General features: G+C 36.4%; 1 protein-coding gene and 1 long non-coding RNA gene across 2 annotated transcripts in view; both read left to right on the top strand.

Annotated features, from left to right (window-relative positions):
• The window catches only part of LOC145521210 (HUWE1-associated protein modifying stress responses 1-like), a 34239-nt gene extending 25755 nt beyond the window's left edge, over window positions 1-8484 (top strand). The window contains exon 2 of the mRNA XM_081529524.1: window positions 6536-8484. Coding sequence (XP_081385650.1) covers window positions 6536-6567 — 32 coding nt within the window. The 3' untranslated portion in view covers window positions 6568-8484. The remainder of the gene's footprint in view (window positions 1-6535) is intronic.
• The window catches only part of LOC145521278 (uncharacterized), a 90820-nt gene that overhangs the window by 28187 nt on the left and 37724 nt on the right, over window positions 1-24909 (top strand). The window contains exon 2 of the long non-coding RNA XR_014065303.1: window positions 10136-10488. This is a non-coding gene — a long non-coding RNA (uncharacterized LOC145521278). The remainder of the gene's footprint in view (window positions 1-10135; window positions 10489-24909) is intronic.

Below are 24909 nucleotides of genomic sequence, written 5' to 3'. Positions count from 1 at the left end.
GTATCTGTACCTACATAGGGTATGCATATCAGTGTGGATATTTTAGTATGCTATAACTGTTGTACGGAGAAGGCAATGGCATCCCACTCCAGTACTCTTGCCTGGAAAATCCCATGTAGGCTACAGTCCATGGGGTCGCTAAGAGTCGGACACGACTGAGCGACTTCACTTTCACTTTTCCCTTTCATGCGTTGGAAAAGGAAATGGCAAACCACTCCAGTATTCTTGCCTGGAGAATCCTAGGGACGGCGGAGACTGGTGAGCTGCCGTCTATGGGGTCGCACAGAGTCGGACACGACTGTAGCGACTTAGCAGCAGCAGCAGCAGCAGCATAACTGTTGTAACAAATGACCGCACATTTAGTGGTTTAAAAAACCCATAAATATATTATTTCACAGTTTTATTGGTCAGAAGGACAGCAGTAACCTTAATGTTATTTACAAAGTCTCTTTCGAGGTGGAAGATATATTTACATGCATAATAAGAGGCAATCAGTGGCAGACAGGCAGATCTGACAGGCAAAATCTTACCAACCACAGCAGAAGAATCTTCATCTTTTATATGGATATTCAAAACATATTTTTTGAAGTGTGAATTGTATGACAGGAAACATGGTAAGGATTTTACTCTAAATTATTTTATTTAATCCTCACAACATACTTGCTAAGTAAGTATGGTTACAGAGATTTCAAGATGAGGATACATTAATTCAAAATGATTAGCTAGCTTGTCTAGTAAAACAAAATATGTTTAGGATCAGCCTGAATTTGAACCTAGAGATACTTAACACCAAAACTGAGACTTCTAATCACTCTGCTTTTTATTAGTGTAACAATAGATACTCACAAGAAGACTCTTGAGGTTACTTCAGGCCTACATATGAAGTAATGAATCAACTGTTGAGTTAACTTTTGAGTATGTTAATAGATTTAACAATAAGTTATGTTCAGGGTGCCATGATCACAATTACACACACACACACACACACACACACACACACACACATGCTGTTGTTGCCAAAGGTTTTATTTAAGAAAAAAAGTATTTTCAAAGGAAATATTAAAATTCATCAGTAAGTTGTTGCAATTAAATCTAATTTGTAAGCTTCCCTCATGGCTCAGACGGTAAAGAATCTGCCTGCAATGCAGGAGACCAGGGTTCAATCCCTGAGTTGAGAAGAAACTGTGGAGAAGGGAATGGCTCCCCGCTCCAGTATTCTTGCCTGGATAATCCCATGGACAGAGGAGCCTGAGGAGGAGGAGCCTGTAGGACAGAGGAGACTACAGTCCATGGGTTGCAAATAGTCAAACACAATTTAGCAGCTAACACACACTTCAAAGCTTTAACAAAGCAAGCATTCTTCTTGAACTTTATTTCTAAAGAAGTGTAAAATTTGAAGAATCTTTTTGATTTTCTACTTTTTGAAATTTATTTTTTCATTCTCTCTACCTCTATTTTGTACCTTCATTTTTGCATCAGCACATGGAAATAATAAATTTATTGTAGAAAATAGTATACTTATGGAACTTATGGAAACTGGTCTCCTAATTCATGGTTAGTGCATTTACAAAATCTTCCTTATATTTTTAGGAGCAAATCATTCTCTAAACATCTAATATGGCCTATAAATTTTAGAGAATACTCATTCATGATCACAGAAGCTTATGCATAAGCACTAGAAAAAGGAGAGCTTTAAATAACTTGTTCTCCAAGATATTGTCATGCTGTTTGTCTCATTTGATTTTACTCATTTTTATCCTTGGAAGTAGCCAGGCAAATGTATTCTCAATCTTGTCTACCTTTGCCCCACACTTCAAATATATAGTGCTCTTGTGCTGTCATTTACACCTTTGTGTCCTTTCAAAACACATAGCAGACCCTACAGCCTCACGTATCTATGAATATATTCAATTCTGTCATTCTTTTTACTCAGAAGACAATGATGTTGCTCAAGGGAGGTGGTAACATTGCTGTTCCTTGGTTGTTATCTGTCTGGAAGTAAGCCACTCATGGAGAAGAGTTATGTTGGATTCCACTTGCTTGTCAGCTTTGTCACATCATTTCCCTCTGGCTATATATTTTGTGATTATGTTTTCATCATTCTTTGCTGATTATATTACTGAGACCTTTCTATAGTGACAGTTTCTGTTTGGTATTGATTTTAACCATAGATCTGAGTTTTGTAACAAGTAATGACCATTTGGAAGATGGTACTGTTCTTCTCCAATTATGTATAAGAAAATACACAATTTTCTTATAAATCAGAAGTGAATTGTATATTTCAAAATGACTCCAAATTGTATACTGTGTTTATTTGGGAGGATTTCAAAATTACACATGTGTTTTTCAGTGAATTAGTGTTAGATAGATTTTATGAATGTATTTCTCCAATCAATTTTGGTATATAAAACTAATTTTCAGTCACCTTCTTCTAAGTGTATGATAGAGTAAAGTAATGGAGAAGGAAATGGCAACCCACTCCAGTATTTTTGCCTGGAGAATCCCAGGGATGGAGAAGCCTGCTGGGCTGCCATCTATGGGGTCGCACAGAGTCGGACACGACTGAAGCGACTTAGCAGCAGCAGCAGAATACAGTAAAGAGAGTCAGCTTACCAGCTTACAAGCGGTCAGATTGCTGAACTTGGCATTCCCATTCCTATATGGTAACAATATTATACTCTCCAGAAACTCTAATTCTTAGAAATTATATCAACATTCAAAGAGAAGATGCCAGAATTTTCCAATTAAGAGCCTCTAAAAGCCAATAGATGATTTGGGGTTGACTCTGAATAAAATGGGTATTATTTTACAATGTGTATACCATGACATATAAATCTTAAATATGGTGCTGAGAATTTGCACTGCTATTTTATAAGCATATAATATAAAAGATGTTTTTATAATCTGCATAAATCTTAAAAATACCATGTTCAAAGATAATAAAAGAATAGCAGAAGGAAATGTCTTTTTCATGTGTCAGTGACACCTATAATTCCTTCCCAGACATAGTACTAATGTCTACCTCTTTTACTTACTTATTTACTAACTTTTTGACTATCTTTTTTGCATGATCCTCTCTTTCTCAAACTATAGGCATATTAAACAGTGGGGTTTCATAGAAAGATTACACCTTAACATTTTTGTCTCAAAGCTGGATCCGTTTTTTAAATTGATACATTTTTGTGAATCTTACATCTTAAAACTATTTCAGCATTGCTATTATATACAAAGAGACCCTTACGGTTGTAAAACCTGAGGTCTTAAAATTCTTCACTCTATTTCATTTCAGTTTTTTCTAGCAAAGTGAATAATTGCCATCTGAGTTGATCTGTTTCATATTGTTTTCAGCAGTAAAAACCAAGCAGTGCACACTAATGCACTGGGCTTCCGATCACCACCAGAGACAGTCTTAATAGGTACCAGTTCTGCCTTCCAAACTAAAGAAACCAACAGGTCTACATCATCCCAGGCAGGACCATCCATTTCCGACTGCCTGTCTCCCAACTACCTAGCCAATGTCACTGACTTTAGGCTATTTTTTTTTCAGAAAACTTCCCTTCAAATGACCAATTTTTATGTTAGTTATTGTAACCCAAGCTTCTGCAAAGAAGAAAACTTTGGTGGAAGATTATTTCTCTCTGACGTTCCTGGCCAGTAGTTGCTTTCCCCCACAAGACAACTGGTGGAAACAGACCGCTTCCATGTCACACCTCCTCCACTAGTATCTACACCAGTCTCTTCCTTGATGCTTCTACTGGCCTAGTCCTCCTCTCTCTTTAAAACTCTGAAAAGCAATTACTTCTTCCAGAAAACATTACTTAAAACCTGCTCACTTTCCACCTAATACTTGGTTAAGTGCTTCTTACAGGTAAGCCTACCAACATTTTGCATTGAAGTCTATTTAATGTGTCTATACGTCTAGCTATTTTTCCAGATTTTAAAATCCTTGAGGGAAACCATTGTATTTTACTCACCTTTTAATCCACAGGATCTAAAATGGTACCAGGGACATAAAGTAAGTTTAGTCAATATTTGTCAAATGTTGATTCAAATCACAGTCAAACTGAAAAACCATTATTTAGCTCTGGCCACTGTGGCTGCTGAATTTGTTTGACGAATATACACAGAGATACAAAATTCCTCTGAAAAACTTACTACCCTGTTGGTTTAAGGTTTAGCTCTGACATACAAAGAGTTAAAGCCTTTCTGGCCACTCTTTGTTGACTACATACTCTAGCAATTATTTGAAAGTGAAAGTGAAGTCGCTCAGTTGTGTCTGACTCTTTGTGACCCCGTGGACTGTAGCCTACCAGGCTCCTCCATCCATGGGATTCTCTAGGCAAGAAGACTGGAGTGGGTTGCCATTTACTTCTCCAAGCAATTATTTGATCATTGATTCTAATACAAAAGGGCTTGCCAGGTGGCACTTGTGATGAAGAACACGCCCGCCAATGCAGGAGACATAAGAGATGCAGGTTCAATTCCTGGAAGGAGAAGATTCCCTGGAGTAGGAAATGGCAACTTTCTCCAGTAATCTTGCCTGAAAAATTCCATGGACAGGGGAGCCTGACAGGCTACAGTACATGGGGCCACAAAGACTCAGACATGACTGAATGACTGAGCACACTCACACTCTAATATAAAACTAAAAGTCTTGACTTGTGATTAATAGACAATCAAGGGCTATATGAAATACATCCTTATATTAGACATTTTATAGGCGGTAAAAATTTCCTTTAATTTTGCCACCGTTAACTCAATAAGGAATGTCATTAATGGATTGTACAACATTGTTATTTGGTAAATTTTAAAAAATGTCAGTCACTCTTTTAATACTCGTGACTTCTTATTACTCTGTTATCATTATAGTTTCATTGTCTATACAACATTGCATAAATGCTAAGTCGTTTTAGTCATGTCTGACTTTTTGCAACCCTATAGACTGTGGCCCTCTAGGCTCCTCTGTGCATGGGATTCTCCAGGCAAGAGTAGTGGGTTGCCATGCCCTCCTTGAGGAGATGTTCCTGACCCAGTGATCGAACCCATATCTCTTATGTCTCCTGCACTGGAAAGCAAGTTCCTTACCACTAGTGCAGCAAACTTATATTTATTTAGTTAGGAATTTTTTGGTTAGTAAAATGCCTTTAGAAGGACAGATTTGATGATATCTTTAAAAATTTTAAAGGCTACCCTTTTAAAACAGCTAATATTACTTCTTAGAATATAGTTTACAGAACTACTTATCATAGTTTATATTTATGTATTTTGTAATATGCTAGTTTTTGTTTGCTTGATTCTTACTATAACACTTTCATCTAGTAACTATGCTGATTATTTGGTTTCTGTTTTGATTGTTTAAAAGTTTTTACTATCATATGTATATTAAGTTGTTTGCAAAAAATACCCTTTACCACTGTTCATAATAGGAAAAAATAAAAGAAAATATCCTAAATACTAGCTAAAGGAAACTGATTAAATAAATCATTGCACATGAATATTATGAACTACTGTGTAGCTATATTAAGATATTTTAAGCTTTATTGCTAACACAGAATATCCAGGCATACTATGAGATGAGAAGACAGAGCTAAACATGGAATATGATCTCAATTTACATTAAAAGGCTAAATAAACATGCATAAACACATAATTTTAGGTAAATTCATAATAAAAGTATAGAAAGGAAAGGAAAAAAACTTCTCCACTCGGGAAAGGAGAATAGGGTGATTCTATATTAGTAAAGAGTAAATTTTGTGCTTTATATTTTTGATATTATTTTAATCTTATCTAATAGCAACAGTATCAATAGCAAAATAGCTAACATTTAGTGGTGGCTTACTAAATGACAAATATTTCCAAGTTCCAAATGTTAATGCATTTAATTTTCATAAAAATAGTAACATATATCTACTATTAGCTCCCTTTAACATGTAAAGGAACCGAGGTACAGGGAGATTAAGTAATGTTTATGATTTCCAAAAGGCTAGTGTTTGAAAAGGATATGAACCCAAGAGGTATGGGCTGGAATTTTCTTAATTATTACATTTCATGTGGTACTTGTGTGATTATAATGCTTGAATACATTACAGAAATGTCAGGCAACAACATTAATCTCACATTTTTAAAAGTAACACCATATAATAGGGCTGCACTCATGTGATTATTATTTGTCCCACTTGGTTTAAACATAACTTTGTACCCATTCTTGACAAAGATAGCATTTAATTGGAATTATTTTTAATTCAATTTCTTTTGCTCCTGTTAGCTAGCCTACTACTTATGCAAATACCTTATTAATGCAAGTAAAAAATTGTTGCTATTTGGTTTCATAGTACTTTCTCATCAAAATTACAGTATTTTAGATGTAGATTACCACAAGAATCACTTCTTCCAAAGCATCTACTTTAAATAGTATTTTATCACGTTCCAAATGTAGTTGTTTAATAACACAATATCCATACAAATCTTTCCAAAATTTTGGAATTGTCTCCAAATTCTCTGACTTTACCTTTTAAATTTTGTTTTCCCACTGTAGCCTCCCTGCTCCAGCAAGATTCACTTGACTGATTTTGCCTACACATCACTTGCTCATCTCCACCTGAGACTAATTCAACAAACAGATGGTATTTGTGAGACAGTGCTAGACACCACTGTGCATGTGATTTTTGCCCATTTGATATTATTCTCTCTTTCTTTAAGAGCCAGCTAGTTAATTCCCTTCCAAATTTCTCCAAGATTTTTTGTTTGCTTGTTTGTTTTTAAATCAGATGTTTCTAACTATCACACTCTCTTTCTTGTTGCCTCTAGACTTCATGAGTGTGGTTTTCACCTTGTATATCTGCACTTGTTTGCACTCTGCTTTGTGAGCATGTGGAGCAAGCTGAGAAGTTCATGATCTTTATGTACCACTAGTTCATACGTTTGTAAAAAGTAAAGACTTTATCTTACATATTTCAAACATGACCCTTGCACATGGTTCCAGGCACTGGACAATGAATAAATTGTAGTTGACTATGACTGAAATGGGGTAAATGAAAAACAAAATGAGAAATAGAGGAAAATACACAGAAACCCAAGAGAGGGGAAAAAATAATAACACTGAAAACAGAAAAGGAGATTGCAGGGCATGGATGATACAATCATGAAAATAAATTGTCCATACCCTTAGCTAAGTTGGGTTAATCATGAATTGTAAAGAGAGTTCTAACCTGTATGATTATTAGCCACAAAATTTTTAGAGATACTGCCTCTTATTTCACATAGATAACAAGTCACTTAAACTAAAGTAGATCCCAATTCCCAAGTTCTAAAAAAAAAGAAGTGGAATCATATACATAATTTTTTCGTTATTCTCAAAGAAATATCATACCATTTAAGTTGTACTTGAAAATACTTCTGAGCTGAATACACTTATATGGTGCCAAAGTTAAGCTAAGATACACTTAAAATTTAATTTAGAGGCTAATTTAATAACTCAGCAAGTCATCCCAAGTCTTACAGATTTACTTCATTATCAAAACCACATAGGATGCTCTATAATCAAGTAAACAAATTTTAGGAATTATTTAAAACATCTAAGAAAATTAGAAGAATCTGTCATATCTAGATCAGTTCATTTTTGCCACAGTGTTTACACAAACTTTACTATTGCATGTTTTATTAATAAAGCAACAGATATAAGGCAAGCTGGGGATAGATTTATAGTACAATGATTCAACTTTGCATTAAAATACTGACAGAAACTGTATAATGTACAAAAAATAGTTTGTTGAAAACCTAAGAACAGAGAACAGGTGGATAAAATAAGCCTTACACATTTAAATGAATTTGATTTTTTATACCATCCTAATACCAGGAACCATATAAGAAGGATCAGCTTCTTACTCAAGTTTACCTGGATATGCCACTACCACTGGATATGCTTTAATAATACCAAAACTAACATTTTGAAAACAAACGATTATCTAATCATAACCTTGACCTCATCATGGATTTGCTATTTTAATTAATTTAATGATCATTCTTCCTTGCAGCCAAGCCATAAATCTAGAATTCACGAAAACGTTTACCATTATTATTCATTATAATTATTTTTCTTGTTTTCCTTTAGAAATTCTAAAGAATTTATTTTCATTTCAGTTCAGTTCAGTCTCTCAGACATGTCTGACTCTGCGACCGTGGACTGCAGCACATCTGCTTCCCTGTCCATCACCAACTCCCAGAGCCTGCTCAAACACATGTCCATCAAGTCGATGATGCCATCCAGCCATCTCATCCTCTGATGTCCCCTTCTCCACCTGCCTTCAATCTTTCCCAGCATCAGGGTCTTTTCCAATGAGTCAGTTCTTTACCTCAGGTGGTCAAAGTATTGGAGTTTCAGCTTCAGCATCAGTCCTTCCAATGAATATTCAGGGCTGATTTCCTTTAGGATTGACTGGTTGGATCTCTTTGCAGTCCAAGGTACTCTCAAGAGTCTTCCCCAACATCACCACAGTTCAAAAGCATCAACTCTTTGGCACTCAGCTTCCTTTAGGGTCCAACTCTCACATCCATACATGACTACCAGAGAAGCCATAGTTTTGACTATATGGACTTTTGTCAGCAAAATAATGTTTCTGCTTTTTAATATGCTGTCTAGGTTGGTCATAGCTTTTCTTCCAAGAAGCAAGCGTCTTTTAATTTTATGGCTGCAGTCACCATCTGCAGTGATTTTGGAGCCCCCCAAAAATAAAGGCCATCACTGCTTCCATTGTTTCCCCATCTATTTGCCTTGACATGATGGGACCAGATGCCATGATCTTAGTTTTCTGAATGTTGAGCTTTAAGCCAGCTTCTTCACTCTCCTCTTTCACTTTCGTCAAGAGGCTCTTTAGTTCCTCTTCACTTTCTGCCTTAATGGTGGTGTCTTCTGCATATCTGTGGTTATTGATATTTCTCCTAGCAATCTAGATTTAGCTTATATTGAGAATTAAATCAGAAATTACAACTTACAATATGGACTGTATTCTTAAAATCACTCTCAAGAAACCTGAAAATTGTACCAAACTAAACCATGATATCAGGGCCTTCCTGGTTGGCTCAGGGGTAAAGAATCTGCCTGCAATGCAGGAGACAAAGGAGATGTGGGTTCGATTCCCGAGTTGGGAAGATCCCCTAAAGGAGGGCAGGGCAACCCACTCCAGTATTCTTGCCTAGAGAATCCCATGGACAGAGAAGCCAGGTGGGCTACAGTTCATAGTGTCACAAAGAGTTGGGCACGACTGTAGTCACCTAGCAAACACAAACCATGATATCACAGACTATCTGAGGTCAAATTCCTTTTAGACCAGTTTGTTCAGAAATACATGTATAAGGTTAGACCACAAACAACCTGAATTAATAGAAACTCAGTATAGATTTACATATTTTAATGTAAACATTGATTTTTCCTGCAATTTGCCCTGTTCATCAATCCTGAGTAATCCTTAAGACTAAAATATCCAAATCTAAAATCCCTGGTGTATTTTCTCCAAATCTCCTCTTTGGAGAAGTTTTATAGTTCTTTTTTTATTACAGTAACTTTGCTGAAGCAAATTGAAAGAATTAATCTTAATTATAACTATGTTTATTGTAGTCTTTAATTAGTGCTCTTCTAGTTCTAGAATTTCTTTTTTCTTTTTATAATTCTACTTTTATGATAAAATTATTTATCTGATCATATATTTCTGAGTCTACTAATCACAGTTGTTTTAAACCTAAACTGCATGTCTAATACTCTCAAACCTGAACTATCTGTGGATTTATTTTTATTTTCTGTATTTTTATATTCAGATCTTTGTTCTTGGGACCTTTGATAATTTTTTATTAGATGTAACAGATTTTACAGGAAAATTTCAGAGGTTTTTAATCTCTTCCAAGAGAGTTCAACCAGAAAGACACAGTGACAAGATAATTTCAACTTAATTAGCTACCTAGATTTTTGTTTGTAGATTTTGAAAGACTGTATCTACTTTCGTTTTACTCTTACTCTTAGAATGTATTCTTCCAGTCTTTCAGCTGAGAACCTGGGTGTTTAGCAATTGCTCTCCTTTGTAGCAGATCCATGCCTTCATTTTTTTTTTTTTTTTTTTTGTCTGAAAACATGGGCAAACACCAGGAGATGGTGAGGGACAGAGATGCCTGGTGTTCTCCAGTCCATGGGGTCACAAAGAGTTGGACACAACTGGGTAACTGAACAACAACAACAATCTAGAATTTTACCATTTCGAAGACATCCCTCTTAACATCTTTCTCTGAAGAGCTTCAGAAATCAGCAAATACTTGAGAAAGCCACTAGAACCATCACTGAGAAGCTCAACATAAAGCACTAAAGCAGGTTGTTCTCAAATGCTCACCGGAAGCTGCAGCAATTCTCAGTTATATTAAATGTCTTGAGTAGAAAACTACACCACTGAAGAAGAGAAGGAAGTGAAGGAGTGAGAACAATGATCCGACCCGTGAGAAAAATAGGTATGTAACTAGTTTTAGTAATGCTACTCAAGATTAGAGAAAAGAATATTATTAGCGAAAGCATATGCTGTATCCTCATGTATCCCTAAGGTAAGTGGTTTCTGTTTTTCTAATCTCTGTGCCAAATGCAATCTCTTTAGTTGGTTTTCCAGAAATGAAGAGGACTACATATTTTAATTAATAAGAATTTGAAATTACCCTGCTTTATATTCACTTTTTGGTGGAGTAGATATGTTAAATGTCAACTCACAGAATAAGAGATCCAAATTCATGTAGTCTTCCTGGATGTTTGTTCTTACACTAAGCTGATGGCCAAACTCAGGTCCATACCTGGGGTCTCATTTTCCAAGGGTGTATGACTATTTTAGTGAATCAGAACAGAAGAGTCTTTCTGCAGATCACTCATTAGCCTCCACTTCTTAATGAGAAATACAGTTCAATAACCTTCCACAACTTTTCACTCTTCTAGATTTTCTGCCTAACTAGAGAGAAAATCAAGATAGGTTTGCATCATGTCTTCAATTCACTGGATAACTTCCATAAATCCCTAATCTGATTGGTACATCATGGTGAAATAATGAATCTCCTAGAATTAGTGTCAAATCAGAGTCAGTGTTCAGTAATCCTTGAAGAGTTTCATTATTTTATTTTACCACTATATAGTCACCCTGGTAATAGCCTATAAGTCCATTTACAGAAGTATAGGAGAAAGATTGTGTAAAGTTTTGGCAGTGTAGTGGGTCCTTCACTAAGGAGACCTTTATTAAAGGCTTCTCCTTTATTAATAGGAATTCTGTAAACTGGCTCAAGTCTAGGAACTAATTAAGTAGGCCATGATTCTTTGCTTTCATGATTCAAGTTGGACTTTTGTTCACTTGTCCTAGAATTTTTATGCTTATACAGATCTTGTAAGAATTCTAGGAACACCTTGATTAACTAGACAACACCATAGGTCTCTGCAAGGCAAACTATTTTGATTACTGGTTTGATCCTGCCATCCATTACGACAACCATGACCACCTTGCCTTTGGGACTAAGTGCTGACACTTGGCCCCTGACACCCAGGAATCCAATTATCCGCACTGTATTCAGATTTGCCAATTCAGTGGCAGCAGAGCCCAACATAATTCCTGGCCTTCAGATGAGTGATCACAGAGCTTTTCAAGGATGCTGGAGTTCCCTCACAAAAGTATTCCTCATAGTCTTGATAAAACATGTGTCCTCTAGTCCCTCTCAGAATGCGTAACAGGTCTTAAATAATCCTCTCTAACATTCCAATCTCTCTAAACCTCTGGATTTCTTCCACTATAGTATGTATATTGTGACATTTCTGATATTTCAGCTTCATTTAGGGTAGGTCAGTTTTTGGTCCATGTTTGAATCGTTCAACTAAACTAGCTTTTAGTTCCTTTTTTGATCACCCAATTTGCAACATTAAGTCCAAAATCTTTGCTTAGTGAGGCCAAGTCAATAAATTCAGCCTAACTCAACCTTATGTTTCTTCTACTTAATATCTATTTCCATACATAGTCCAAAGATTTTCATCTCTATAAACTGGAGAACTCACATAGTGTTTTGGATTATAGCAGACTTCTTCATGTGTCACCTGTTGTACCTCACCTTTAGGAAACCACTGGGACTCATGTTTAGTTATAAGTATAGATGCAAAGAGGAGTGGAAAAATGGGTCCTGAGGAGAATCAACTATGTCTTGAAATTCAACAACCTCAGGAGAGGCATTATATTTTATTCAGAAGAAGTAGAATGAATCTCCTCATTCAGAAATAGTACAGCTGTTTCTGTTAACAACCATTCATTGGAATTTGGGGCTTAATGTCCCCAGTACACCAGGATCTCCTAATATGTCCCCATTCCAATTTTCAGGATCTTTTTCTTTTCCAATCAATGTATTCAATTTGTCAACAGACATCCTGTGAGGTTAGATACTAAATTTCAGTTGTAGTTAAGCTATTTGATGAATGTGATTCTGGGTTTGAGTCTCAGCATCTTAGTTCTGAACCTTCTGGATATAATAATTTCTTTCTAGTAAGAAATACTAAAATGGCAGAACAGAGAGAAAAATTTGGGAAAAAGCTGAAACACCAAAGAAGACCTAGATTCAATAATTTTGAAAAATCTTCTCCAGGTAACAAAAACCAAAAAAAAAGAGAGAGAGAGAGAGAGAGATAATAAGAGACTTATTGCCAAGGTACCATATTCTAGAGAAAAGGCCAGAAGTGTGACCATACAATCTTCTACAGAAACCTCGTAAGATCAAAAGTTTAAAGTCAGAATGTTGAATCACACACAGGGCTCTTTATAAGAGAAAAAGGGTAAACCTCTTTGAACCTATTAATCAAACCATGGGGCTCTAGAAGTCTTGAGAATACTATTCCTGAGTTATCTCAATAGAAGGCCAAGGTAAATAAAGGATTATATTGAAAGAATCAGTGGGAGTGACTTTCATCTAATTGAATGCAAGCTAGTAAAATTCATGAAAGGTCCAAAAAGCAGAAATACTGTCAACTTGGGCTGAAAAGGACAGAAAGAGTACAAACTAAAAGACATCCAAAATTCTACTAACAAGAAGAAAGTTGACAAAATTATTCAGCAGCAAAACTGTAATATCTTTCATGAAAAAGAAAAACTGAATGAGACGATAGGAACAAGATTCTAGAAACTGGATCCTAAGATCACTGTGAACTAGAGGCTTAATCAAGAAACCCCCAACATTTTTCAGGTTAGAGCTCAGAGTTAGAGTTAAGAACTTCAATGACTCATGACTTTTTTACCTTCTATTTGTCCCCCTTTGAACTGGAATTTAGAATGCTCTTTTCCTAGACCTGTTTCACCATTTTATGTCAGGTTTATTGAGGGCAATTATTTTGCCTTTTTAGTTTTACAGGTCACTGATAGGGAAATTTTGCTGCAGGAGCAGTACTTGATAGATTACATCCTAAAGCCTCATCTGTACCTGTACCTGGTTTATATGATGAAATCATGCATATTGAGCAGATGTTGAAATAGTATTAAACTTTGCGAAACTTGTGATAGGGTGACTAAGTAGGAGGGATGTGAATCTCTGGGGAACAAAAGGAATACTGTGAAGGACTGATGGTGAAACTGAGGCTCTGATACTTTGTCCACCTGATGCAAAGAGCTGACTCATTGGAAAAGACCCTAATTCTGGAAAGATTGAAGGCAAAAGAAGAACAGGACAGCAGAGGATGAGATAGCTGGATGGCATCACAAACTCATGGATTTGAGTTTAACACTGGAAGATAGTGAAGGACAGGGAAACCTGGTGTGGGACAGTCCACGGGGTCATAAAGAGTAGGACCTGATAGTGACTGAACAACAACAACAATGATGATCTCTTTGGTTATTCAACATTGTTTTGCTATTTTTTTTTTTACTGAAATTTCATTATGTACCATGTTAATACATTTATTTATATAAAGTTTACCATATATAAGAAAATAATTACAATTTCTTGGAGAATTTTCATGAAGGAAAATGCTAATTTTTTGAAACTTTCCAGGGAAAAGTTATTTGTCCTCCTTTCTTACATAACATTTTCTCAGAAAGTTAGTTTCGATTTTTGAATATGTAGAAGTATGACTGGTTATCAGGGTTATTTTATAGAAGTAATTGCTTACCATGAAGAAAAATAATAGTGCTATCTAGAAAATCAAGTAAAATAATAAAAAATAACAATGCAATAATTTACCAGCATGCTTTCTAAATTAGGTCATTGCTATCTTTGCTTTACATACACTGGCAGTCAGTCACTGGAATGACATTTAAAAACTGCATGTTTTGTGTAAATTCTTGTATTGAAGACAGGAAGTGTACATACCTAACCTGTTCCCATGAAAATTTCTTCAGGCTGTGATTTGATGAGCTTATGATTCTTTTAGCTGTCATGTTACAAACACAACTTAGAGTTATAAATATATTTTGCATTCATCTATTAGGTCCTTAACATTTCTGTCCTTTATCATGCCTATCCTTCCAAGCAATCTTCCCTTGATATCTCCAGTTCTCTTGAAGAGATCTCTAGTCTTTCCCATTCTTTTGAAATAAGAAAAGGAGTACGTCAAGGCTGTATATTGTCACTGCGCTGATTTAACTTATATGCAGAGTACATCATGAGAAACGCTGGGCTGGAGGAAGCACAAGCTGGAATCAAGATTGCCAGGAGAAATATCAATAACCTCAGATACGCAGATGACACCACCTTTATGGCAGAAAGTGAAGAAGAACTAAAGAGCCTCTTGATGAAAGTGAAAGAGGAGAGTGAAAATGTTGGCTTAAAGCTCAACATTCAGAAAACTAAGATCATGGCATCTGGTCCCATCACTTCATGGGAAATAAATGGGGAAACAGTGGAAACAGTGGCTGACTTTATTTTTGGGGGGCTCCAAAATCACTGCTGATGGTGATTGCGGCCATGAAATTAAAAGAGTCTAACTTCTTGGAAGGAAAGTTATGACCAACCTACACAGCATATTAAAAAGCAGAGACATTACTTTGCCAACAAAGGTCCATCTAGTGAAAGTTACGGTTTTTCCAGTAGTCATGTATGGATGTGAGAGTTGGACTATAAAGAAAGCTGAGCACCGAAGAATTGATGCTTTTGAACTGTGGTGTTGGAGAAGACTCTTGCAAGTCCCTTGGACTGCAAGGAGATCCAACCAGTCCATCCTAAAGGACATCAGTCCTGGGTGTACATTGGAAGGACTGATGTGGAAGCTGAATCTCCAAGAGTTTGGCCACCTGATGTGAAGTGCTGTCTCATTTGAAAAGACCTCGATGCTGGGAAAGATTGAAGGCCAGAAGAGAAGGGGACGACAGAGGATGAGATGGTTGGATGGCATCACTGACTCAATGGACATGGGTTTGGGTAGACTCCAGCAGTTGGTGATGGATGGGGAGGCCTGGCATGCTGTGGTCCATGGGATCACCAAGAGTCAGACATGACTGAGCGACTGAACTGAAGTGAACTGAAGGAATGCTGTGACACATTCTATAATGCATAGATTTCTCCTCTACCCCCAAATATATTTGGTCACACTTGTGGTAGTGCTGTGATTGTGAAATTGCTTTAAAGAAAGCAAAGAATGAAATTGTTTAATTGTTTGTAAAACATAAGTGGAATTGATGCAAAATATTTATTAGATGATGATAAATGAGCATTTGGTTTATCGGGGATTCTTTCCTTGTATTGAACAGACAGATTCATATCAACACTGCTTGATTTCCTCAACTGTTCCTGAATCTATTCTCTTGTAGATATAACATTTCAAAAAAAAAGATTAAAAGTAAGGATGATGAAAATGTAGTGGAAATGGAGAACACATTGGCAAATCCTCTAATTCTAGAATGACAAAACAGTTCTGATTGCCCTGATGAGGGATTAATTGAAAATGATTTGAGTAGAAAAATAAGATAATTTATTGATATTAATATGGTAATATGAATAATTTGGTATTCATGGAAATAATTTGAGTGCTGTGGCTTTTATGCTGAAAGTTTCCCATTAGAATCTGAATCTAAAATTTAAAATGACTTATAATGTAGTAAGAACTCAAGACTACAAGACACAGATAACTATTCTAAGGAGTCTTTTTAGGAATTCCAAATAAAATTAGACTCAGCAAGATCAAAGCAAGAGATTTGATTAGAAATATAAATAGCCTAACACAAGCTCCTTTGATTTGAAATAGTTGCATAGTGATATACATCCCTGAAACACTTCTATTCTGTTACATTCATGATACAAAAGAGACGTCTCAATAGTATTATGTGTGCTTCAGTCATCTGAGGGCCAAATTCAAACTACAGATTTAAACAGCCATTTCTTTATACTTGTCATTTCTTTAAGTTTTAAAGAAAGAAACATTAAGAAGATATTTAGTTTTTTTTCAGTCACAAGATAAGAAATGGATTATTAGATTGCTGACATTTATTTGTGAAATGAAGTTATCGTAAGTCAGAGATTTGTCACTTGTTACTTTATCGCCAGTTCTTAGCACAGTGCCTGGCACAATAATTGGTGCTGAATAAATGTTTAAATGGGTGAGGACGATCATACCTATTGGTATGCTAATTGTGATGACTCATCTGTAACTAGTTACTTTATATGTAATATATTTAGAAGGCGCTTTTTTTTTTAACTATCTACTATAGCTTAAGCAGCTTATGATTTCCTCCTTGATTTAGTGTATGCCAAACTTGGCATGTGATTGTCTGGCTGGCATTTATTCCATGCCTTTTGGGTTTTTTTTTTTTTTGCTATATGTGCAAGGTATGCCAAATTGTAATAGACAGATACTGAACAACTATACACACACACACACACATATATGTGTATATATATATATATATATATATATATATATAAACACACATATACGCTGCTGTTTGACTCTTTGCAACCCCATGGACTGTAGCCCGCTGGGGTCCTCTGTCCATGGAATTCTCCAGGCAAGAATACTGGAGTGGGTTGTCATTTCCTTCTCCAGGGGAACTTTGTGACCCAGAATCAAACCATGTTTGGTTGACAGGTGGATTCTTTACTAACTGACCCACCTGGGAAGCCATATATGTGTGTGTATTTCAGGATTAAATGATCATTTATATAATTTGTAGAACACCTGGCCTGTTTCTAATACTCATGAACACGAATATGAGTAGAATAATTCTGACACAAAACAAGGCTCATTGGTGTAGCCAGTGTCAGAGTGTTTCAAGTACTATTTCATCCGTAAAATTTCACTGTATAGTTCTTGGGACCAAACATCCAAATTGAAAGTTAAAAATATCCTAGGGTCTTATGAAGATTACTTTTTTGAGTGACTGACTGCTCTAGAAAGAAGACAGGAGAAAAAACATTATGACTGATAACCATACCGTTTACTATATAGACTTATCAGTATGTTTAAGGTAAATGTGAAAGGGATATAATGGCTGACACAGGCAAAAGGTTTATAATTCTTCTTGCTATTATCCCCTAACATTTGAGAAAGAGAGGAAATAGGGAAAATACACTGAGATTCCACAAATTTCTTTATTCCCTACTTTCAGGAAGGAACTTAGACAACAATAAATCACACTAGGACTTTGTTTTAAGAATATAATAATATTCTCTCTACAACTCAGAAACTTCACTGATATTCGTTTCTAATATCCCAATTGGAAGGGGAAAATAGTCAGCTGAAGACCATAACTGAGGAACAATTGAAATATTGGTGCATCACAAAGACATGGCATGCAGAGCATACATTGCAACTTACAGGACACAAGAGATTAATTTTATATGCCATGATATATCAAAGGAGAGATGCTTCATGGTGTTTCAATATCAGAATTAAAGATGAGCTGGTACAGTTTAGCCACCAGCCAAGAGTGATACAGGAGATCTGTATCAGAAATGTTCTATCATTGCTAGGGCTGAGGTGTCTGTAAGCTTTTCTGGAACCACAGACACAGATGAAATGGTTTGGTTAATTTTAAGTGTTTTGTACCTTGTTCCTCTTTTGATCTTGTCTTCCTATAAATAGTCTATTGTGTATTTAGAGGCAAAAGAGGTGATGGAGAGGGGAATTTCTTTATTTTCCAGTGCCTAAGAGGAGACTCAAATTAATGGTAATAAGAAAGAAGATTGGGTAATTGTATTAATATTTGCATCATCCCCACACCCCAATCACAAATTATCATCTATATCTCTCACTCATGTTTGAAAAGTTCTTGGAAGTGTTTTGACCCCTTGAAATCATGGGATAAAGCTATGTTAATATAAACTTAGATAAACACAATATTAAAATCGGCTAAGTTTGGAGATGCCATAATAGTCCTACTAACTCCTTGAATATGTATGTGTAAATGAAAGGAGATTCAAAGGTCACAACAAAAAAGAATGGTTTACAGAAGTTGAAAGGGCAGCTTCTCTCTTTAAGTTGTCCACAATGACTTGAAATCTGCAAGTAGCTACTTAGAAGAAACTTTTCCTATACAAAAAAAAAAAAGAAAGAAACTAAGAAAAAGAGATATAAAAGGAGAGAAAACTCTTTTGAACTGGACTGGGCTTTTGGCCAGTAAAAAAGGCAGTTCAAGGAAGTTTCTAGGCAAGAAACTGAGGCAAAGAGAAATAACCCTTATTAGAGTGCCAGGTGGCTTTAAGGAGCGCAGTTTTGACCTTGAAGTGTAGAAGATAGGCCCAGGAAGAATTCCAGAATGGCCTTTGTTTCATCAATCACCAACAGAGTAGAAGGATGATGTTAACTTCAACTGGGGTTGGACGCAAAGGTGAATTCATTAGGTAAAAGTTGAAACCACTGATCAGTGCGCAGTAGAGTCAAGTTGAAAAATGGAACATGATCATGCATTTTTAACTTCTTTGTACCCCCTAGTGTAGCAGAAGAGTTTTGCTCTCTGATCTACATGTTTTTTTAGAAACACTGCCAATGAAATATATTGAATATAAGGTAATAGTAATTAGAGATACCAAGGGAACATTTCATGCAAAGATGGGCTCGATAAAGGACAGAAATGGTATGGACCTAACAGAAGCAGAAGATATTAAGAAGAGATGGCAAGAATACACAGAAGAACTGTACAAAAAAGATCTTCATGACCCAGATTATCACGATGGTGTGATCACTCACCTAGAGCCAGACATCCTGGAATGTGAAGTCAAGTGGGCCTTAGAAAGCATAACTACGAACAAAGCTAGTGGAGATGATGGAATTCCAGTTGAGCTATTTCAAATCCTGAAAGATGATGCTGTGAAAGTGCTGCAATCGATATGCCAGCAAATCTGGAAAACTCAACAGTGGCCACAGGACTGGAAAAGGTCAGTTTTCATTCCAATCCCAAAGAAAGGCAATGCCAAAGAATGCTCAAACTACCTCACAATTGCACTCATCTCACACACTAGTAAAGTAATGCTCAAAATTCTCCAAGCCAGGCTTCAGCAATATGTGAACCATGAACTTCCAATGTTCAAGCTGGTTTTAGAAAAGGCAGAGGAACCAGAGATCAAATTGCCAACATCCACTGGATCATCGAAAAAGCAAGAGAGTTCCAGAAAAAACATCTATTTCTGCTTTATTGACTATGACAAAGCCTTTGACTGTGTGCATCACAATAAACTGTGGAAAATTCTGAAAGAGATGGGAATACCAGACCATCTGACCTGTCTCTTGAGAAACCTGTATGCAGGGGAGGATGCAACAATTAGAACTGGACATGCAACAACAGATTGGTTCCAAATAGGAAAAGGAGTATGTCAAGGCTGTATATTGTCACCTTGCTTATTTAACTTATATGCAGAGTACATCATGAGAAACGCTGGGCTGGAGGAAGCACGGGCTGGAATCAAGATTGCCGGGAGAAATATCAATAACCTCAGATATGCAGATGACACCACCCTTACGACAGAAAGTGAAGAAGAGCTAAAGAGCCTCTTGATGAAAGTGAAAGAGGAGAGTGAAAAAGTTGGCTTAAAGCTCAACGTTCAGAAAACTAAGATTACCGCATCTGGTCTCATCACTTCATGCCAAATAGATGGGGAAACAGTGGAAACAGTGTCAGACTGTATTTTTTTGGGGCTCCAAAATCACTGTTGATGGTGATTGCAGCCATGAAATTAAAAGACGCTTACTCCTTGGAAGGAAGGTTATGGTCATCCTTGATAGCGTATTTAAAAGCAGAGACATTACTTTGCCAACAAAGGTCTGTCTAGTCAAGGCTATGGTTTTTTCAGTGGTCATGTATGGATGTGAGAGTTGGACAGTGAAGAAAGCTGAGCACCGCAGAATTGATGCTTTTGAACTGTGATGTTGGAGAAGACTCTTGAGAGTCCCTTTGACTGCAAGGAGATCCAGTCACTCCATCCTAACGGAGATCAGTCCTGGGTGTTCATTGCAGGACTGATGTTGAAGCTGAAACTCCAATACTTTGGCCACCTCATGTGAAGAGTTGACTCATTGGAAAAGACCCTAATGCTGGGAAGGATTAGGGGAGGGAGGAGAAGGGGACGACAGAGGATGAGATGGTTGGATGACATCACTGATTCGATGGACATGGGTTTGGGTAAACTCTGGGAGTTGGTGATGGACAGAGAGGCCTGGCGTGCTGCGATTCATGGGATCACAAAGAGTCGGACACGACTGAGTGACTGAACTAAACTGAAGGTAATAGTGAAAAGGCTCTAGTCCCATTTAAGATTACTACTTTGAGAAGATAGACTCCCAAGCTCCTGGCAGGTAACAGTAGACAACTACTAGGGCTAGACCCACAAAACCTCAATTGATTGCTTATTGTGATTCAAGCACTGTATTAAGTGCATTTTATGAATAATTTTATTTAATCATAACTTTACAGAGAGGTGTATATCTAATTAATATATGAGGGAAATAAGGCATTAAACAATGAAGTATACCAAAATATCAAATATTTTAATAGCAAAGATAAGAATGAAAACAAGGTGAATCTCTTTCCAGAGTCCATATTCTTAGATTATATACTATATTGTAGGTTGGTGAACCATGCAATTTGTAAGTCACTCAGGTTTGCTTTGGTATAGAAACCACCAAGGGACTAGATGCACACCTTTGTGAATAACATTTAGTACATTTTGTGTACTTAGACTCTCCACTTCACCCATAAGCTCTCAACAGAAAATTTGGAGAATAAAAATAAGCATGAAGTAAATACATTAGATTAAAAAAAATTAAAATCATTAGTAAAACAATGCAAATATATTATTGATAACTTGGTTTTTAAAATCATTATTAGTCTCATACATGTGAAAACATACGAAGTAGAGAAAAGAGATGTTTAAATGCAGACTCTCAAACCATTCCTTCCCTTTACTGGGTGACATTCCTGGGAAAAAAGAAGGGCAAGTAACCCCATGTAGAGTCTCCTTGTAAATATGCTGAAGTCAGACCTTCTGGTGTTTTGTACTCAGGTCTTAACTTATAAACATGACTGAGTGATTTCACAGAAAGGTCAACTCCACTGAAAGATAAATTTAATGTTAATAATGTTTCCCATAGAAACAAGAGACATGGCTCACCACACAGGTCCACAGGAGAAACCAGGTTTGGATCACAGGGCAGAAGAAGAAGTGAGGAAAAACCCATGTCTTCATTGGGAAAGACAAAGTAAGACAGAGTAAGCAGTTTAGGATTGGGCAGTTTGAATAAAACTGACTGGCTTTGGGCTATATGGGTGCCCTCTAATTTCTAGTTCCCTGGGACCTGGCCCTGGGACAATTAAGGCAGAAGGATACTGCCTGCTGGGGTGTATAAGCCAGCTGGAGGAGGGAGGGCTCTGGAATGGTTAGTCTGCATATCAAAGGTTTGCTCCAGGCCAAATCCCTTGCTATCTCTAAGAATTGGCTAGCCCAGGAGGGACAGTCTTCCCAGCCAGAATTTTTTTTTTTTTTAGGATGTCAAAACACCATAATGTACAGGGGGATATATATATATATATATATATATATATATGCAGTATACCTGGCAAATAAATAATATTTTCTAGCAGGGGAGTCCTTCTCTAAGGCATGCTTTTAGCAGAATCTATCAGATTTGTCTATGATTATCTATGCAGGGGTCAGCAAATCATGACCCATGAGTTAAAAATATTTTGATATTTCATAAGTATTGTAAAAATAGAATACAAAGATTAACAGAGACTACAAGTAGCCCACAAAGCCTAAACTATTTACTGTCTGGCCCTTGGCAGAAAACAAATTTGCCAACCCCTAATTATTGTAACCAAATAACAAATCTATGGATTTACAGGAAAAAATACGTTTGCTAGAGACACTAATGTTAGGAAATAAAACTGTTCTGCTACATTAGGAGCCACAGAACCCTTAAAAATGCATGATTATGTTACATTTTTCAACTCAACTACACACACTGGTCAAGGCTTTCAAGTTTTACTCATTAAATTCACCTATGGCTTAATGTGGAAAATGTAACCTAAGCAATGTACTTATCAGAATATAAAATGGAGATATGTCATTACCAAAACAACTCCTTTCTGCACAACTGATGCGATGACATATGGAGCTGAGTGACCCTTTATGTTGATGGGAGCCACAGAATGCCCTCATGTGGCCAGAAAAAAACCTGTGATCTGAAGCCGCCCTCTGCTTTGTAGGTGTTTACAATTAATTTCTCTTTGAGATTGTTAGTAAAATATAGTGGGTAAGATCCTTGATTTGTTAATCCTCTAATGATCTGATCTTCAGTGTTAATTCACACATAGTTTCCCTTCAATCATTTTCATGTATAAAAATGTAATGTTGATGTTTTTATAGAACCAATAATGAGTGAAAAAGGAAACTGCAAACCTGTGCATTTAGGATTATATTATGGACTGAATGTTCATGAAATTCTCAAACATATATACCAAAACCCTAATCCCTATTGTGATTGCATTTGGAGGTGGGAACTTTGGTAGGCAATTAGATTTAGAAGAGCTCAGGAGAGTGAGACCCCACCCGATCATACACACAAAGGGATTAGTGTGCTTTTGAACTGTGGTGTCCGAGAAGACTCTTGAGAGTCCCTTGGACTGCAAGGAAATCCAACCTGATCTCCTAAAGGAGATCAGTCCTGGGTGTTCATTGTAAGGACTGATGTTGAAGCTGAAACTCCAATACTTTGGCCACCTGACGCAAAGAGCTGACTCATTTGAAAAGACCCTGATGCTGGGAAGGATTGAGGGCAGGAGGAGAAAGGGTCGACAGAGGATGAGATGGCTGGATGGCATCACCGACTCAATGGACATGGGTTTGGGTGGACTCCGGGAGTTGGTGATGGACAAGGAGGCCTGGCGTGCTGTGGTTCATGGGGTCACAAAGAGTCGGACACGACTGAGCAACTGAACTGAACATGAGACACCAGAGGGAAGCCTCTCTTTCTCTCTCCACTGTGTGAAGACACACACAAAGATGGCTCTGCAACCTCAAAAGAGAATTTTCACCAGAATCTGACCATGGTGAAACCCTGATCTTGGACTATCAGCCTTCAGAACCTTGAGAAAATAAATTTCTGTTGTTTAAGCCACAGGGTCTTCAGTATTTTATTATGACAGCCCAAGCTAAGAGAGATTCCACCTAGTCTCGCTAGGATAAGGACATGGTAAAATTGCTAAGCCAGTGCTGATGCAGGGATATTACATGATGATGATGTTGACTAGAATTACATCTGCAAAATGAACATTGAACAGATGAAGATGGATGCTGTACACATTGCAGTAATTGGTACTATTTTTCCTGTGATTTTACATGGGAGGCAGCTGTTAGGTATTCAATGTCTGATGTCAGTCTCACAGGCAGTGAGCCATCAGCTTTAGGTGTCAAAGAATGAGATGTCATGGTTATGTCCACTTCATCTTGAAAAAATTTTTTTATGTAGACCGTGCTGTTGAGGATTGTTCCTTTTTAAATAGTGATGACAGGTAACCACCATGTACTGTAAGCTCCTTGCAATTTTCTTGAAACAGTATCAATGGATTCTTAATACTGGCTGGCATTCCCTGTATGATTGTTCATAGTCTCCTATAAATATAATCTTTGAAGTACTTTTTTTAATCTCATTGTTAATTAATGTTCTACTCTAGTCATCAAGTAATCAGTCTCTTCTTTCAGGATGCTGATGAAGCGATCATAATCTATTACTCTGTCCACTTATATAAATTTTGTTTTTTCATCTTTATAAACTGTTAGATTCATTCAAACATTACTACTAGGGCTTTCACTAAAATTACTTAAATTGTTCAGATTTGGGTTTTTTTAATTGTTTTTTAAAAATATAATGAGACATTAATATAACACATTACTATATATGAATTTCTTAAATTTCTTAAATTCATTTTGCATGTTTTCAATAAAATTTTCAGTGATTTATTTTAAAGGAGTACTACATAATTGTTTATTTGTATCACAATGGATTTCCAAGTGTTCAGATGATTCAATGAGTTGCCCCGTGAGGAACAGTAAAAAAACGGAACACTGTTGTGCTGCTTCATTAGACTCCTAACCAAATAATGAAGGAAAAATATTTTGAAACAGTCAGAGTTTAGCTTATTAAAACTACCCAAGTCAACTTGAGACAAATGAATGCAATAAAAAATTAAATATCTGTAGCATTTTTCATCTTTGAGTATGGTTAGAATTGCAAAGTCTGTTTGTTAAAAATGTTGATTTTCATTAAGTACTTTCTGACTTTAGGGCAGGTAGTCTTAGGCTTAGTTTTAATTTCTAGCTTTCTCTTTTTTAATTTATTTAAAGTCCAGTGCAAAGACATATTAATTATAAATTCACACTTTCACATTTTCAATATACATTTACTGATAATTATTGTGAGTCAGGATATTTGGATTGATGATCATATGA

The sequence above is a fragment of the Giraffa tippelskirchi genome, chromosome 1, assembly GCF_054371585.1.
Source record: "Giraffa tippelskirchi isolate mGirTip1 chromosome 1, T2T-mGirTip1v1.2.pri, whole genome shotgun sequence".
NCBI lineage: Eukaryota > Metazoa > Chordata > Mammalia > Artiodactyla > Giraffidae > Giraffa > Giraffa tippelskirchi.
This window is presented reverse-complemented; position numbering and strand designations above follow the sequence as displayed.